This window comes from Varroa destructor, unplaced genomic scaffold (assembly GCF_002443255.2).
Source record: "Varroa destructor unplaced genomic scaffold, Vdes_3.0 BEIS01000001.1, whole genome shotgun sequence".
NCBI lineage: Eukaryota > Metazoa > Arthropoda > Arachnida > Mesostigmata > Varroidae > Varroa > Varroa destructor.
In genome coordinates this window covers 18943778-18962082 of record NW_019211454.1, presented here as the reverse complement: position 1 = coordinate 18962082, position 18305 = coordinate 18943778, and the positions used below count along the sequence as shown (strand labels likewise).

Genomic DNA, 18305 nt, shown 5'->3' with positions numbered 1-18305 from the left:
ATTTGAATAAAGTCGCCACGCACTTACGGGGTATGCTTTTCTAGATACCTATTATAGATGAAGGTGGCGATTTTTTTGTGTTATTATTGCAACGATAGTGAGGTTTTATCAGATCAGATCGAGTATACCGTCTGCTACTTACCGTTTCTGACAGACTAACTGTCGACAGATTTTGGTGCACTATGATTTCTTGGAATTGTTTGAGTATACGGTTTATTTTATTAATACTATTTCATAGAGGTGCATATATCCTAGAAAATCATATAGGTTCCAAGTGCACAGTTTTTATTAGTAATAAATTATCCACACACCTTTTCGCGCACATGTACGTGCACACTTTAACTAAATGTATAGGTACCTGCTATACAAGAAAGTGACTTCATTTCTAAAGAACCAATTTTTCTTTTCATGGCTGTGTTGCTCTCCGTTATCAATGAGAGTATTTTAGGCATCATTCATGAAACGTATATTGAAAAATTAATTCCACATTGTAAAGTTTACATCGATAATCGTACCCCGCATTTACATAATAGTAATAATAATAACAATAGCAACAATAACTTGTGAGTACATTTTATAGTAGTAGTGACTAACAACATCTAGTCTTTTATCATTACCAAATCGACCTCTGCATTTAAACCACTTTCCGTGTATTAGTTCCACTTCAGACATTTTCTAATCGAGTTTTGCATGAGCTTTCCTGGTTTATGCTGATTCGGCGGCCTCAAAATAGTTCTTCAATTCATAATAATTGTTTATTATGAATGTGTTCAAATCATTAGTGGGTAGGCTTTTTCAGCTCGCCATAACTCATTCCTTAACGAACGGCATAGCTTTGTATCACACGCAAAATCCAGCAACTAAACGTTAGGCTTTTGATGAATCATTATACACTACACATTCATTAGTCAAACGGCCATTGTTAAGCGTAAAGTACGTTGTAAATAACTATCGAAAAACGCAACAAAATCTTTCGTTGACTTCGCCCGCTGTAATATCGATGAAGTAGATTTCAGGACGCTAATTTATCATAGCAAAAATATTAGTCGTGGCACAGGCATATCCTACGGCCCGGCGTTCTTCTAGGCGGACGTTCGTTATTAATATTAAGTAGATTAGCTGAAAAAGTATCGAACATCTCGAAAACCGCAAATAGGTCATTGCTCATTTGTCTTAATATTAACAAAAATTTATCGATTCAATATATTCATGAATTTTATCATTTTTCTGCCACCTGACGTGGAATACTGAAATTATTGTACTGTTCTCACGGAATATTGTTCTGTCGTCAAGCGTTGTCTCGTTACTGCGTTTACTATTGTTGCTACTTACGTACGATTGACTACAGTATGCGTCAAAGATTCGTTAGCAGCAATGGGTCTCGCCAGCTTCTGCAGCCTTTGCCGAGCCTGCACGATTTCCTGGAAGCCGTCGTTTCTTCGACTTATCCATTCACGAGGATTGATCGGCTCTGATCGTTCTCTACTCGGTTCCCTGCTACCTTCACGCGTGCCTCGCTTGAGCCTGCTGTATTTGCTGGTCCCTTCCATATTATGTGATGCGGACGGAAATCCTGGATAAGCTGGTGGACCAACTCTGAACCGTTTTCGATCGCTGGAAGCAGTATCGTCAGCCGCTATACCATGCGGAATCGGATCTCCCGCATTGCTTTCCTGCCGGAAGAATCTCGGATGTCGCCGACTAATGCGAGACAACATCCTAATAAAAATATAACCGGCAAAAGTTGGATGGTTCCTGGACACTTCGCACGAACTTTGTTTTGCTAATCAACGATCCGCTTTTGAGCAGCAGGTAATATATAATTATGCATTAACTAGTGATCTAGTAAAAGGCGATCTCTTAAAAAAACATTTTCTAGTATGCCCCTTACGTTATACTATCCGGTCACTATGATGTCTAGTTACAAATAAACAAAATCAAGTTACAGTTTTCTCCCTACCCATTTAACCAATAATTAGCTAGTTTTTCTCACGCTCATGTTTACTTCTCAGATAGCTTAATCGCGTACAAGTTATTCAAATCGATTTTAGAGAAACCTTCCATACGTGTAATTTTCTCCATCTCCAGGCTGTGAAGGCGTTAAGGCCAGCTCCAATCGATTGGGCGGCACCAATGTGGGCGTCAGAATACGTCGGGCTGTTCGGCGACGCAGAAATCTTGCTACCAAAGCCCTCCGATGCTTTTTCGCCAGGGGCCTGACGACCCGATCGCAGCCGAAGCTAAAGCATCGCATGAAGTGCTCGGAGAACTCCATTAATGAAATCACCGAAACGCCAATGTACAATCCGAGGCAGCCACCTAAGTCTGCAATAAGCTGACTCATCTAACGAGATACGCATAATCGAAACGCATAAATGTTAGTACAGTGTATCTATTAAGGAGCCGTCAATCTAATAATCTAAGTCCTGCTGGCCTTAATTTTTGAAAATGATGCTTATACACTTGTACATGTATATGTATCATTATGTATTTGTACACCATATGAATGGCTTCAGGCAACCAAACTTTAAAAATAATAGTTCCTGTCATATAGAGACTACATATCTTATCTTCGTACTGTAGTGCAGTGATATTATGTTTGCCTACTGAACATAGATATGTTATTGTCTAGGTCTGAATCCGGGCATAGACATAGCCTGCCCAACATCCAGCTAGTCATTTGAAGCAATACCAAACAGTTCCTATACCTGACGTAAAGATAAAACACTTTATTCGACACGAAATACGTGATTATATTCTCCACTCACTACGATTATCTATTTACCAAGTACGAACTCTCATCCTTAACACTAAGATAGTTCATTTCCTGAATATAGACGTGAACACGAAGGAAGTTCTTTCGAAATTCGTCAGCTCCAGCGATGAAGTTTAAGTCATTGTCGGAATCTGCGACAAGACTCCAGTTGACGCCACTCTGTTCCAGTCGTCTGTTGACTATCGGGAATCGCGTTATGGCCTCGTACTGGTTTCGAAAATTAGGCCATTCCGATTGAGATGTAGTAATATCGTAGCGAATCTCGCTAAAAAAAAGAAATTGATGCTGTTAAATATTTGGTCCTGTTTTATCGATAATAATATATAGATACAGAAATGGAAAAAAAACGACGAGGTTCAACCCATGCGAAAAAGGTGTATATCTCACTCTACAGTGTACCACAGCAAATATTCCGAGGGCCATTATCATCGCTTGCACTGTGTATACCTTCGACTATTTAACATAGCTTTTTTATTGGCTGCATGAAAGGGAACCGAGACGATCGACGTTTAATCCAGTGCTATCTTTATCCTACGAAATAGATTACGATTTGTGAGAAAAAAAAAGCTATTTCTTCAGACTGGCCTCATATCATGAAAAATCTCAGGTCTGACAGACAGACAGACAGACCCTGTCTTATGTTCTGAAACATAAGGCCAGATTATAAATCAGATTATTATATCTCGTTACCTATCGCTTAAAATAGACGATATACTTGACTTATTTAATAGGTATTTAATGAAACACTTATGGAATAGGCCAAACTTAAAATTTCAGACAGAATAATATCATAGTTTATTGTTATTGGTTATTTAAAAACTCGGTTCAACCCGACATAGCTCCGCAACCTGTGTTAAGATCCTGTATGTACGGATCGACATATTAGTTTCAGGTAAATTTTCTGCAACGAATATTCGTACCCATCTCCTCTTGAAAAGAACCGCCTATGAACAGCTATATATATATACGCATGCCCAAATTTACGTTTTCCCTCAGTCTGTTTTCCCTCAGAGTCGACTGGGGTACACCGACCGCTTTCGCTACGAATAGCGGAAAAATTGTTCGTTGCGATATTTTCTCTAAAAAAAAAAAATGAATCGAAGTCTCGCATTTAAGTTATAAATATAAAGAAATTTTGCAAAAATTAACTTTGGATTTCCTAGAAAATTAATACTAATTCATTCCGATACGACAAATCTATTCACACTCTGCCGAAACATGCTCACGCGACCCCCCCCCACCGATTAATGCTGAACGTACTTGCACTCTGGTCGACACAATTCTCTGCAACGCTTTCCGCTGCTGGACGTTGTGAAAGCGCGGTAAAATTGTCTTCGACATCGAGACTGATCTGCGTTACACGGGTCGCATGAACCAAACCGGTCATTTAACCGATCCGCAGCCAACTCGTCAAGACACTGACATGCTCGAAACAGAAATGATTCCGCGCACACCGTTTGACAATACTGCAATAACAATAACCGCCCGCAATGGGAAGTCATTCAATTCAAAGAGAAACGAAGTTCCACTTTTAAGATACAACTTGAATATGTTATCCAATGGATTTATTAAGAACTTCTACCGCCATTCCGTTAATAAAATGACGACAGAACTCAATAACTTAAACGCGGAAAGCGTGCTTTTGAGTGAATTAATGATTTTGGCCAATTACCACTTTCAACCGTTGATGGGGTGATAAACATATGCAAAATTGTGCGCATCATTATCAAAAAAACGTCTGAGTAGCATTTCTGATGACGAACAAACTTAAGAAGTTCATCAGAGTTGAATCGATTCCGATCCTGATTCTGTATAGGGACATTTTACTCAAGTGCAATTCTTACGTCTAGCGTGTAGAGAACGTCTTTGCCGATAAGGTTTTCAAGCTTGAACCGCTTTAGATGCTTAGTCAAAGGGCTGTCGGAGAAATTCATTGTGCATCCCCGGTATGGATCAGGGAGACGGATGATTTGTCGCTGAAAACGTCACAAACGAAGAATAATTCCATTAGCTATAATTAATATCACACATCGACGCTCCTTTATCCTACATCAGCATTAACAACTAATATGTAACTGATCTCGTAGTAACGAAATAACTGCACTACGTTTACTGTATTGTACTTGTCTCAATTCTCTTTTTATCGTAGTGCAATAGTTCAAAGCCAATAGAACGCGTGATACCAAAACTTTTAGCTTAGTATCACGCGTGCTATTGACGCTGTCTGTGTGTACCCTTTCCCCGTAAGTATCACTCGAAATGCTAATACTAGTTTATTTACTCTACAGACTGTCGACTTACACCACTACATAGCATTGTAACTTCATGAACTTCTAAATTATCAATATTTACTAATGCGTATCTTTCAGGCTACACACAATTCGATTTGATCGTATAGAAAGCCGCGTGCACATCGCGATATCTTTGCACTAGGAGAGTTCATCAAAATCTATACGGTCTTAGGCTCTTCTGATGACCCCCGCTATACGGACCATTTTAACCGCGATGTACGTTTTGCTACCGGGGAGCAGGATCATACCGCCGGTGTCCAAGGTAGGCCGACTTCCCACCGCGTGGACAACCATTCTCGCTCCATATTCGCCTGAGACGATGTCAAGGTATTCATTCCGCTCGATATTGATTGTCAGCAGAAGACCCATGCCAGCTCCGCTTTTTACCGTCTTTCGTTCTTCCGTATTTAAAGTCAGGCTATGACAGAGACCGTAGCGGGGCGACTCGTAGGGCGTATTCTGTACAATCGATGAACTAAAATAGAAAAGCACACGTGACTCAGAATACGGCGAATGGGTAGACCTATTTCTCAACAATGTGAACTTACGTGATGTACCTTCGTTTTGAATAGATCGAACCGGAATTAATTAAGTGAAATCGTAATTCCCGTATGACTTTATGGCTAAAACTATTAGTGAATTCAGCTCGCTATATTTCTAGAGCCGTTAAGATCAGCAGCGTTCCACAGCAATCCAGACAATAATAATCCGCCAGAATGACACAGCAGATAAATTTATATTTTCACTAATCCTCACTAATTATTACTTAATAACTACTATAATATGTCTTACTAACGAGCTTGCGAATGTACAACATGCATAATTAGTATGTGGCTAAGTCAAAACTGCGCACATTATGCTTGCAAGTTCTTGGCGTTGCAACTTAAGCACTCCTGATATATATATATATATTTTTTTTTCTTTTTTTTTTTTTCGAGCAGATTAAGTTATAAAAAATGTATAACCTTCTTGGGTTTTAATGATCAGTCAATACTAGGTCAGATGTCTAGCTAGATTTTCAGTGGAAGGATCGTCACTACCCATCTAAAGTGATCAGAATCAATAATGTGTGTTACCTGGAGTTGAAACAGTCTTTAGACGAATACGTGCATTGAACAATCATATCAGCCGCTTGATGGCCAAAATCCTTTAACTGCTTTTTGGTCGTCACCAAATTTATCCACATATCGCTAAGATCCATAGTTCGACTTCGATTTACAATCTCGCCAGTAGTCCTGAAAAGCAATAAAAAATCAGTAGAAAAAAAGTGAAGAGTCGAGGAATAAATATATGGCATAATGGGTTGCAAAAAGATCCAAACTCTGTCCAATCGCCAGCACGATTAGATGGCAAATCAAGTTTGAGCTTTCCATTAGTTTAGATTGAATCTAGGTGCGTTAATAGAGGTCAATCTACTTAAAACAATCGAGTTCGTCGTTTCCCTTAAGTCCGGCCGCTGACGTCGTCGCAAGGAAATCTGGCATCTCTGAAGTCTGCGCTTCCTGCTCTTCTTGACGTTTGATCGTATCCTGAGGGTGAAACGCATGGGGATATGAGACATGTGGTACGTTCTCTTGTATAAACTTTTCGAATATAGAACTAAAATCGTTCCACTTTGAAGGTCCGTTTATACTTGAGTGTCACCTACATGTTGATGTTGAAAAATTATAGAAAAGAAAATTAAATTTTGACTTTGATTTTCGGCTCTCGGACATTTAACGAAGCAGGCAAAATTACCGTACAGTATTCCGTTCCTAAACAACAATACGTGGATCTCGCAAAATTGAATTCTACCATACCTTCGAAAAGTTGACACTGTGCTAGCAATACCCTGGACAGGAGTTGCGTGTTTATCTATTCAATATAATTTTTGCATGCACACATCTGTACGTTTATCTAATCGCTTTAAAGTAAACCCTTTCAACAAGGCCGTCCGAAATTAGAAACCCCATTTCAGAGACAAACTAAAACAAGACTCTGGGGTCACTTCGCTTCGCGCTTTTGCTCAATATCGGGAAATTAACGCACCTTTAGATATGCCTCAAACTTTGTCTTCTTTAAAATATTTAGGTTGCAAAGCGTGATAGCAGGGAAGTCCAATTCGGCTGCGTGGATTTCTTCAGTTGATGTCGAAACAGGATAGTCAAAATAGTTCCCTAAAAGGAAACTCACATGGTACAGAAAACCTAACACCGCGCAGATGACAAAGATCATCCAGAAGATCTGCCGAATCCTGAAGCCAAGCCAAAGGTAAACAGCAGTGAGACAGGCACGCAGGATTCAACTATTAGGAAGATTTTTACAGGTCTGATAAGCGAGCGAAGAAATAACTCGTACACGTCAACTGAGGACCGATTCGTGTTTCTTTCGCAAACCAACCTATAATACAGAACGACCAGAAGTTGAATTGTTTCTATTTAGGTCTATTTATTTTTGATGCTTATCCATCGTAACTTTGTATCTTCAGTAAACAATATGTATATGTCATATAGAATATACCATAGCGACTAAAACAGTAGCAAGTAAATAATGCACAATGATAGTAATGATAGAAATCATAGTGCATTTATTAAAAGGTTTGTTTTATAACACCGTAACTTGGAACGCATGAGAGCATCAACGAATGAGTACGTTAGCTTTTGTATATCCGCTTACGCCATCTTCAGTTCATAGATCGATATTAATTGAACACTGACCCGCTTACCTATGTTTTTTCGTTAGGGCAATTCGGGCAAATCCGTGCGCAGTTACGGACATCGCGAATTCCTCATTGAGTTCACCGAACGTAATATTCGAGGTCGCAATATCCGCATAGTAGCTATTAGCACTGCTGGACGTTTGTGTCTCGTCTTTACCGAGGCACTCACTAATGGGACTGAATAGCGCGCTCCTCCGCCCAAGACGACCGTTCACCGACCGGTAAACGAGGTGGCCGGTACCTTGTTCCATCGTCAAGTAGAAGTCCCTTACGCAGTCACCTAGGACATGCTATATGGACTTAGAAGAAGGCAATTCAATCGTTCCCGATGAGGTCGGCGACTCAATTGTCGGCTAGTTGAAGCGCTATGTCTACTCAATACGCTGTGACCTGACACGTAAATAATTTATAGTGCTATTCTGTTCGAAAACTTTTAAGTAGTCTGATCTCGTTCGGAAACCTGATACTGGCGACACGAGACGCGTGCTACGATACGTTGATGAGGAGTAGATGTGATTAATACTTAAACATGAATAACTTTTTCAAACAACTTTATCTAGTTACACTAACCAATTTTTTGCAGATTCAATCACTAATAGTTCGACATGGGGGGGGGGGGGGGTAAGCTAATATCATACGAAATTAAGAAGCTGCCAAGCTGAACAAATTCTTTCACTTTGCGCACTACCGTCCCGTGCAGTGCTTAACCTGCTTTTGACCTGCCCTAACGGCTTTATGCCCCAACTGGTTTCAGCTGAATCCGAAACTGAGATAGTCCTATCGAAGCAAAACGCAAACCTGACCTTTCGTGATCTCAATTTCATCAAGTCGCTCCGATGTCCATTCGGCTTCGAAAGAAGTCGGATCTTTATGAGATTCAGACATGCACAATTCCATCTGCTCCATCATGCATTTGACAGAGTTTCCCTCCTGGAGTAGAAGTAGGACATTGGATTCGTAAACATTGCTTATCATGACCTAATACTGTGAGCGTAAAGTCACTATACACTGATCGAACTTCATACGATAATTCAAGGTCTAACTATCATTTGATTGAAGCTTATTCGGTTTGCTTTATTGCATTGCAATCGACTATATTTGACGCTAACGAGACATCAGTTTGGAAAATAAGATTACTGTGAAGTTTATAGACTATGCATTGAGTTAGAGGGCGATTTCGATGTCCACACTTCAAGACATGCATTTCGCTGAGAACCAGGCCGTCTTATCACACTATTAGTTCTCAGTGATAAGTTCACTGTTGCTAAATTTGCGCAACTACTGGGTATATATTTTAGGCTGTTTGATATTCTGCCAGGACTTCATCACCGCTGTGATATTCTAGTTTCTGAAGCACAGAAGTTCTAAGTGCTACTTACAAACTCCATGTTTCTCAGGACTGTCGGCAGCGAGACAGTAGTATCACGATATTTAATTCCTTAATTTCTTCAAATGTTTATTAATCAGCTTGACCCAGTCACGTGACTAGACTATGCACAAAATTCTTGCTGCAGCGAAATCTTCAACGTAAGCTAAAAAAAAGATCCAGCAGCTGCGGTCCATTGGCTCACGTCCGCCCTGTATCATACGTACAGATCGCATCAGTCCATATATATATATATGCATATCATAGTAAAGCATACAGAAGATTTCAGGGTGCCCAACTTCGTCTGCATAGAAAGGGCGACTATTTTGCAGGCGAATACTGAGTACTTAGATGATAAACCGTTAAATACGCTTAATATGGGGCAAATACAAGAATAATATCAATTTATACTACACCAAGTATTAAGTGTTCTCAAATTTAGTTCGAAGCAGAATTCAAATAGCGACTGCCTGAACCCCGCTACGGAACCCAAAGGTATCACAAAACACATTACACCTTCGATTGACGCCGGTCAACGAACACTTGAATATTAACATCATTATACTTGTGTTATGGTAATTAGACCTATGTTACACTGAACCGATTCAGTATTACTGAGCAGACGACCTCTTAGCATACGCAATAAGGATAAATTGTATACCTAGATAGCCTAATATGCCATTCGTATGCTTAGTTCATACCCCTACGCTTATCAAACCTAAATAAACTACTGCTATCGGCAGAACTCGTCCTCGTCACAGCCATTGCCGTAATCAATTGAGAGTCAGAAATCGTAGTTTCACTGCTTAACGTTACAAGTTTTTCTGCAACGATGAGCTTAACACTTGGTTTAGACGTTATATGACCATGCCGATTTTACGCCCGCAATGGACGTTTAGTAAGCACTTTCCCTGCTGTCTCATCGTCCTCAACTATTTCGAGTTCAGCCGGACCGAGAATTCTGTCCATAATACCCACAACGTAAAATTATCTTCATTAGGACTACAGAAAGCTGATTAATGCCTGGACTTATTGTTACAGTCACTGTTAGCGATGAAACGTTTTACCTTTCTAAAAATCATGATTACTTTAGCAAAGGTTTACCGATAGATAGGTAGACAAATAGACAGAGTAGACAGATAAATTCGCTCTAAAATCTTAGACTTTTAAACTAATAGATATAACTCATAGAAATCGTGCAACTGGTCGACCTTATTGTAGCTTTTTATCTCGAACAGAGAGGAGACCGAAACAATTGACTCAAGGTCGTTATCTGCAAAAATCCTAATTTTACCTAAATTTATCTACTCTTGGTTTTGAATGGCTTCGACATTCAACAGTACTACCCCTTTGTTGGAGATCTGATTTTCACATTAACGGTCTACCGCGTACTAGTTCCCAACGGCCTAATAAAGATATAGACATACATTGATTTAACATCGACCGGGGTTGTTTAACATTGAATTATAATCCTGATGGCGCACTCATTTTGGAGGTACAATCATTTCTTGCCAGTCATGGCTGTAAGCAGTTCCTCTGCAATCGCTTGCAGACAATGGCGGAACTAAAAAATGGAATCCTCAAGTGGAATTAAATGGAATATTCGAGACGCACGTTTATAAACGGGTACAAAGATTCGATGGACAACTGAATGCTACCATCGTAAATGCTTCTGTGTAATGGGCTGTTTTCCATTTCAATATTTACTATACAAAGTGTATGCAAATCCTAGTATTTTTCGAAATCGAGCGTGTAACGGTGAAAAAATGCCTATTGCCAAACAAGCCTAAGGCTAACCGATATCATGGAGACTCCATTCATCTTTTTTTAATCCTTCTTATTCCACATGTGCAGTATATTTGCATTAAAAAAATGAAGCGGATTAACGAAACCACTTGCCGGATAATCTGTACGTTACGATGGTATTCCAGGGTGAGCCATTGTCGACTCATGGGACCTCACGTCTGAACGCTGACGTGTCCGTCGTCCTAAAACACTGCGATGTAAACCTCGAAAAATTGACGTGTTCCATTGTGTTCGCATAGTCCGTTACTAGATGCGCGACCTATATGACTTCATTGATATATAGGTGAGCTTCCTTATCCACCTTTGGCTCCGCCAGGGGGTTCGCAGATAAATTAAGAAAAAAACGACGATTTCGCCATAGCTAATATCTTTCGGAAGTATTAGCACAAAAAACCAAGAATAACACGAACGCGAGGATGCCTGATATTTCTTCATAAAGATCGGCTAGGGCGGACACTACAACTCGTGTGAAAGGAGTCCAATACGCTAAAATGGCTATTGCAAGCTATTCGATTGTGTTTTGATCTATGATTGCTATCTATTATTAGCACAGAATCCTCTTCATAGCCAACGTTACACACTACAATTTTTTACATCATTTTTATTTATACATTTTTGTACACGCAGTCCTCGTAGTCAACCCTTCGGTACAGCATCGGTATAGTAAAAGGGTTAGTCAGAGTGGGCCTTATTGGAGTTGCTTTACTTTTTGCGTTTAGCTCGAATAACATGCTGCAGTGAAAAACCAAAAGCCTGCTATCAAAAGAAAAGTACGCGTTTGTCGCTACTGCGGTCGGGCCGTGCATACGTAAGGTCTTATGGATTAACATGTCGATACGCACCGATATTCAAATAATGAAGGTCTCAGAAGACTTGCGATATCGAGAGTTCCGCTACATTATTTCGTATAAACTTGGGCCCATATAATAAATGTTAATTATATGAGCATGCTTTGTGAAATTTATATTTCTACTCTACTTTCTTTACAGTCAAAAGTAGTAATTAGTAATAATTAAAATAATAATAGTCAACAAACATATACCGACCAAGATTGCATATTATTACTGCTTTTAAAAGCGGCGATGATCATAACTGTGCCAGAAATCGAATGATAAACATCTAGCTTGCCAGGCAAATAACTTCTCTATTTGGTTTCGTTTTTTCATCGGTCCTTAATTCATGAAACACCATAACGTTGCAATTTTCTTTTAAATAATGCTTTAGATAACTGAATTACCTTTGACTTTTGCTACAAATTCATACAAGAGTTCCATAACACGAGTTTTTTTTCCGTCTGGTACCCCCGCTAGACATTCCATAGCACGCTTGGCTTCCAGCACAAAATGAACCATGGCTCTGTCTGTGCCCGACTTCGAAGCTCGGCGATTAGCATGCAAATACGTAAGCCACAAAGCTATTACCGCGACTGGGCACTGGGCAACCTAGAGCTATAATACACTACCCTGCGATAGTTCTGTATACAGTAGCTTTACAACAGTCGATCAAAAGGCAGTAGCCATATTTTATAGAAGCGCACGTAATACTCGGGGCAGGCTAACCGCAATTCTAATTCTCTTCATGCTCTCCACAGATTGCATATCTAACTACCACTACATTATGGAATGCGTTAATCACCTAATTCCGTTTCATAGATTCACTTCGCATGTTGTTAGTGTTACTAGCTTTCTTTCGCGCCAATTTCTAAATACCCCCACCCATGCTTGCCGCATTTACCCACTTAGCGAACGATAAGCCTTCTCCCACACTGGGTCTCTCCCCAATTCTAAGTAGTCAACAAATGTTCATCCACTTGCTGGCCGGTTCGATGCATTTAGTCATTAAGACACCGCACGCCCTCCTATCCACACGCAGGAACACATATTGTCTTACGTTTCGTAGCATTCAAAAAAGTAAATTTCCCGTTGCCGTTTCTGTATTCACGTGCGTCGACCGCTTGAACGGTCTTCGGCGCCTCAATGCAGCATGGATCCCCTAAGCCCGCCCAAATTCAAACCAAATGGAACTGATTAGACCTTGCTCGCCTCTCGCAACACCACGATCGCTATCTTACAGCACAGTGCTTTGCTTATTCGTCGTTCGTTTCAATACTGCCCTAGGACTACTAGTGAACCAAGCAGAGTTGGAAGCAGTGGAAAGAATTGCATCGAGGAGTGTCCGCGTTAGTGAAGCTAGTGATAGGCGACATTCCAGCGGAGTCTGGCGTAGCAAGTAACAAAGGTAGTACGGGTGTTCGGCCCATTCCTGATACAGCAGAAACAGCCGTGAATGTACTGCTGCAGTAAAAATCGTCATGAATTCGTGTATCCTCCGTAGTGTTCTGCTGTGAAAGGCTGTTTCTATACTATTTGTGCGGACTATTCGGCGTTGGCGCCCGCTTGCCGCTAAAGTATCACCGCCTACCACTGAGTGGCTGGGCGACTGGCTCGAACGACCAAGTGAGCCGAAGTGCTGGCTAATGCTGTTTGTATTGTCTGGTATTCGCTGACTGAGACGAGAGAGTGCAGTTCTACGCTGAGTAGCGGTGGCCAGCAGATATTATCACGAAAGCATGATAAAAACGATACGGACAAGGACTGCCACAACAGAGATTTCGACAGGGTGATGAGGATACGAAGCACACTATCATGTTCAATGGTTTCTGTCAAACTCCAGATTAAATATATGAGGTCATTTCGTATTTAGACACATCTTTACATCATTAGAACAGCTGTCTTGACTCAATCAAATTCGAACTGAGCTTGCAGAGTGAAAAGAAAGATGCTTTTCTCCAATCTACCATAAAGCTAAACATAGTGCTCCTCAGAGGCCAAGGATGTGCCAATGAAACTCTTAACGTATTGCAGTCACCGAAAGGCAAACGTTGAAACCGTCAGAGTTAGAGTTCGATTTGAAAATCTGGTGCTCGAACACTTCCGGCTTCTCGGAGTCTGATGGCTTGCAGTTTTATTCTCTGACCAGGTAGCCCGTGTCAGCTGTTGCTGTTCGATTGAACCAGGAGCGTCAAGCAACACTGGTGCTAAAGGCAGACTTTCAGCGTATGTATGTGCGTGTGTGTGTGTGTGTGTGTGTGTGTGTGTGTGTGTGTATCCGTCTGTGTCTCTATCTGCCTGCATTAAAATGATATAGAAGGTGAGAAATCTGTCGTGAGTAAACTAAGCATGAACACAAAGCTCATCTTTAAGGTAGCTCAGTTCGAAAATTGATTTCGCCAAAATTCAATCGTCAGTCAAACACTGCTGAGTGTTGCTGGATTATTCAACGAATTATACTCAGTGAAATCTGACGGAAATAGGTTCGACGTTCGTTTCTCGAACACGAAGCAAGATACTGGGAAGCGCCGGCTATGTGTTGAGAAGATGTGCCATGAAAATTTCCATGTGATTAGTTGGGGTTGTTCAAATGTTCTCGCCGCCAAGATCAACTGTTTAAGGACGGCAAAAAGGGACGACGAGCAGCACTTGTTCTTCTCATTGCTTGTTGAAGTGCTGCTGCATAAAAGCCACAACGTATAGTGTACTACGATTCTTCCCATAAAAACGAGCCCTTGCTTTGTGAATGTGTCGCAGTGAGTGTTGAAATAACCGGAAAGCTAGCTCGCAGTGAGGTGTGATCCCGGTTATTGCCATCAAATCTATAGTGGGACCAGGATGAGATTGGATCTACGACGCAGACGGGGCCTCTGTGCCTTACTACTGATGCTTTTCTGGTAAGTAATTAGAATTTCGCATTCTATAGATCCAGGTCGATGTTTAATTTTGCCACTAGCGTCGTTTCGAAGATCAGCCGAGTTCTCATATCGGCGAGTGGTCTTAATATTACTGTTGCAATATCAATCGATGTTAATTAATCTCCCGATCGATACAAACAGCTCCATTTAAAGGTGCCAACCAAGAAGCGAAACAATTAGTTCGTTGCACCAATGCGTTGCAATGTAGAAGCGTTTTCGAATATCGGTCCTGATCGGTCCGCATGTGTTGCTCGTTCGGGATGGCCGAACACTCCGTATGCTTTTTGGGGTAGCCTGCGAATGAACCATGGAACGTCCTGTACACTGCAGCAGCTACGGCTAATGCAGGGAGGCGCCAATCAATTCATATCTTATAACCGGAAGCTCGATTCCTATAGAGCTAAAAGCGCTTGTAATTATAACAGCCAAGGTATGGCAGCAGTTTACCATTGATGCGTTCGAAATGAACGGATTTCGAAACAGTGCTTACGGAAGCAGTGTTAGGAGATGGGAGATTTCGTTGGAAAATCGAATTGATAATGCCCGCTGAATTGTTGCTGCTGCTGCTGCTGAGCTATTGTAGCATGAGTAGAAAGTAATAGTATTCAACAAAAGACCAAGTTTCAACTGGATACCTTCAGACGCTTGTGCACTTTGCCGTATATAATAGCAGGTCTCGAATCATTATTGACGAGGTCGCAGTCTCATGGTCGATGAGTGCGTGTGTAGGCGAGTCTAGCAAGGCCACCAGACCTCACGCCCGTATGAAAATGTATTCGAATGTATAGTTAATGTGAAGATAACACTCGCTATCGATAATGATCGCTCGACTCACGCATGTATTCATTTGGTACTTTTTTACATTTTTACGGTCTCGGAGACGCATGATTAGGCGGTGGCGTCCCGCCTAAAGCAATAGTAACAGAAGAACCTGTAGTTATCTGGACTCTGCTCATTATTATTCACTTTATTTAATCGTATTTGTTTAAGATAACTAATGTCTGGCCGTATTTCGTATGGCATGATATTAGCAGTAAGTTGGCAAGGTGCCATACGTTCAAAGCGCAAATACGTTCCGACTTTATCTGCAGCGGCCTGGATGAATGAATGTTTAATGGACGCGGTTTATATTAAAGAACAAAAAAACATACGCACGATGGTTCGATGGGTGATTATACTATGTGATGGATTTCCGACCAGATCCCGGATACTCGTTTCCGGTTTGGAGAAACCATTGAGGCAAAATGCAGAGGTTCAAGTAAATTTCGAAAATACACGCATCTCATCATGAGGGCTAGTGCGACCTATGTGAGATCTTGTGCGGTTTAGGTTACACTGCAGGAAAAACAACGTAATATTATATTGTAGGGCCCTGTCCCAGCAACCCTAGCAACGCTTTTAAAAGCGTTTTATATTATTTTTACTGTTGTGTAGTGACAGGTAATAGTTTGTTATTAGCTTGATTTCAATACCCGTTTTATCAGCATTGTTTTGTCGAATATACTTGTTCCCTGTTAGAACGAATGCTGGAGACTTGCAAACATTGATTTACCGGCAGGACACCTTTCTGCTTCCCATTTTTATTTTTACTGCCCCCAAGTGATTTTCTTTCTCCTTCCATAATTGCGGTTTGCACAACTCAACCGCATCGCCCGTATAATGAATTCGAAAAAGATTTACTATAGGTTACTGGAATTAAGCAGGAGTGAATAGTTTTCCCAGTCGTCACGAAGAAGTGCGGACTGACGCAGCCACGCATGTAGAGCCTATAACGCCTCTTATTAAATGGGTTTGCTAGTATTTATATGGATGTATGTCAAATTCGATAGAAAACAAGTTTGGACGATCTATGTTTCCGGCTTTCGTTTTTTCGCTCTAAGCTTACGCATCACATGCTGGCCTTAAAGCATTGACCACATTTAAATGCACACAAGTAAATGCAGTAAGATTGCATACGACGGTATCTATTTAAAAAAAAAAAAAGGTGTAAGTATATTACCCAGTTCCTTATGGTTAGCGCTTAACGCGAACTGTAAGCTGCGTCCAGAACCGGTGGAAATTTCTGACCTTCTGTTTTATTGTGCAAACGCGCGCTATTTTTTTGTCAAATAAATTGACAAAAAGTAACAACTATCACAAGCCTGTTAGTATGTGGTCATTATTAGCAGCATTGTTAGTTGGTAAGGTTCACCCGGCTGCGCGTGACGCGTCTGAGTTAAACTGTAGTAGTGTATGTCAAAGGTCTGACGAGACCCGTGACGCCATGGTGGCGGCTTTCAAGACGGGCAGAACCGAACAACTGGAGAAGCGAGTTGTGTAGCAGTATGAAAATTTAAAATGTTTGCCGGCGCTAAGCCGGCTTTTGCTTAGAAATAACGAAAAAGAACAGCAGTAAAAAACGTCGTGCTGCTAAACGAATAGAGAAACGCTAAGTGCTAGAAAAACGCTCAGTGCTAGAAAAAGTAGTAGTGTTTCTGCAAAGCCATCTTTTCGCGTTAGTGCATCGAATACGCGAAATCGCGAAGCGAAACGCTAGAAAGTACAACCTGTTGTCATGTTCCACTGTATTTGATTGTATATGACAAATTAAAAAAGTAATCTGCAGTCAAACAAGCTAGGATATGATAGGATTAATTGGGCGCGCCATGGGGAGCAAAAATACGTCGACGACGCAATTCGGTTCGCCTTTTTATTGGTTTCGGTGGCCTTACATACGGTGCTACGGTACTGTGGTTTGGCGACGCAGTAGACAAGTATCATTTCAGGATAGACGTCAGGATGGTCAAGTAAAATCAGCGTGTACTAATTCCAGAAACATCACCGAGTGAGTGGCACTAAAAAAATTATATGGAGAAAAAGCTTTTTATTCACATCGACCCAACTATGAGGGATGCCTAACGTTTGTTATTGATTACTAATAGACAGGTTATCATGAGATTTTTTTAATACTAAAGATAATCTCAATGCTAAGTACTTGTATATTATGTCTACCGTTTTTCATGGATTATCTTCCTAATCGAACACCCCCCCCCCCCCCATACGAATTAGCCATAAAGGTCAAGTGTTTCGTTGTTACCAAGTGCTACCGTTACGAAAAAAATTCATGAGGACGTAGTTTAGACGCGATGTTTATCAGGAAGCGAGAAGAACTACAGTGAAGTGGTTATCTTAACTTATTATATAGTCACCTAACTTTATTATGAAATTAGCTACTATTACAAAAAAAAAAGTTTCGGCTTTTCACAGACACGCCACCGGCTTCGGGAGGAGAAATAGTTGATTATTATTCTTACATTCCTATGTTATATTGATGATAATACTATTCAATTGAAATGTTTTACCTCTATTTTTTTACCTTTCTCTGTACAAGAAACACTTTTTTTTTTCCCAAATACGATCCCGCTCATTCTGAATGAACTCTCTTGTCGCTTTGTTCTAAGCTTGTCTGTCTGACGTCTGCAAGATTTCGGCTATCGATTTACACGGGCCGAACTTTTATCCTACCAATATATGGTTGTCCCGTTAGTTAATTTCTAGATGGCGAAAGTGCCTTATCTAAATACGAGTTCAGTGATTACAAAGAAATGACAACAGTTTAATCCGTATGGACAATTGCAAGT

At 40.7% G+C, this 18305-nt stretch overlaps 2 protein-coding genes across 17 annotated transcripts in view; one reads left to right on the top strand and one right to left on the bottom strand.

Moving 5' to 3' along the window:
- LOC111249780 (acid-sensing ion channel 4-A-like) overlaps positions 1 to 18305 on the bottom strand; it is a 70651-nt gene that overhangs the window by 25351 nt on the left and 26995 nt on the right. For 2 of the 11 annotated variants that reach the window (XM_086977748.1, XM_086977749.1), the window contains exons 1-13: positions 12175 to 12565; positions 9145 to 9343; positions 8569 to 8695; positions 7772 to 8045; positions 7096 to 7300; positions 6484 to 6596; positions 6144 to 6302; positions 5269 to 5542; positions 4621 to 4752; positions 4037 to 4242; positions 2786 to 3041; positions 2067 to 2344; positions 1333 to 1719 (exon numbers count right to left, since the gene is read on the bottom strand). In XM_086977748.1, the coding sequence (XP_086833874.1) occupies positions 1333 to 1719; positions 2067 to 2344; positions 2786 to 3041; positions 4037 to 4242; positions 4621 to 4752; positions 5269 to 5542; positions 6144 to 6302; positions 6484 to 6596; positions 7096 to 7300; positions 7772 to 8045; positions 8569 to 8695; positions 9145 to 9153 (2420 nt within the window). In that variant the 5' untranslated portion in view covers positions 9154 to 9343; positions 12175 to 12565. Of the gene's footprint in view, positions 1 to 1332; positions 1720 to 2066; positions 2345 to 2785; positions 3042 to 4036; positions 4243 to 4620; positions 4753 to 5268; positions 5543 to 6143; positions 6303 to 6483; positions 6597 to 7095; positions 7447 to 7771; positions 8056 to 8568; positions 8696 to 9144; positions 9344 to 12174; positions 12566 to 18305 lie in introns of those variants that run through there. The other 9 variants (XM_086977750.1, XM_086977751.1, XM_022805365.2 and 6 more) reach the window with 8 other exon arrangements.
- The window catches only part of LOC111248236 (uncharacterized), a 53057-nt gene continuing 47758 nt past the window's right edge, over positions 13007 to 18305 (top strand). For 4 of the 6 annotated variants that reach the window (XR_002672544.2, XR_002672709.2, XM_086977746.1 and 1 more), the window contains exon 1: positions 13009 to 14664. Coding sequence is in view for 4 of the 6 variants with exons in the window: in XM_086977746.1 (XP_086833872.1) it covers positions 14606 to 14664 (59 nt within the window). In the remaining 2 variants the exon portion in view is untranslated. Of the gene's footprint in view, positions 14665 to 18305 lie in introns of all 6 variants that reach the window. The other 2 variants (XM_086977747.1, XM_022803257.2) reach the window with 2 other exon arrangements.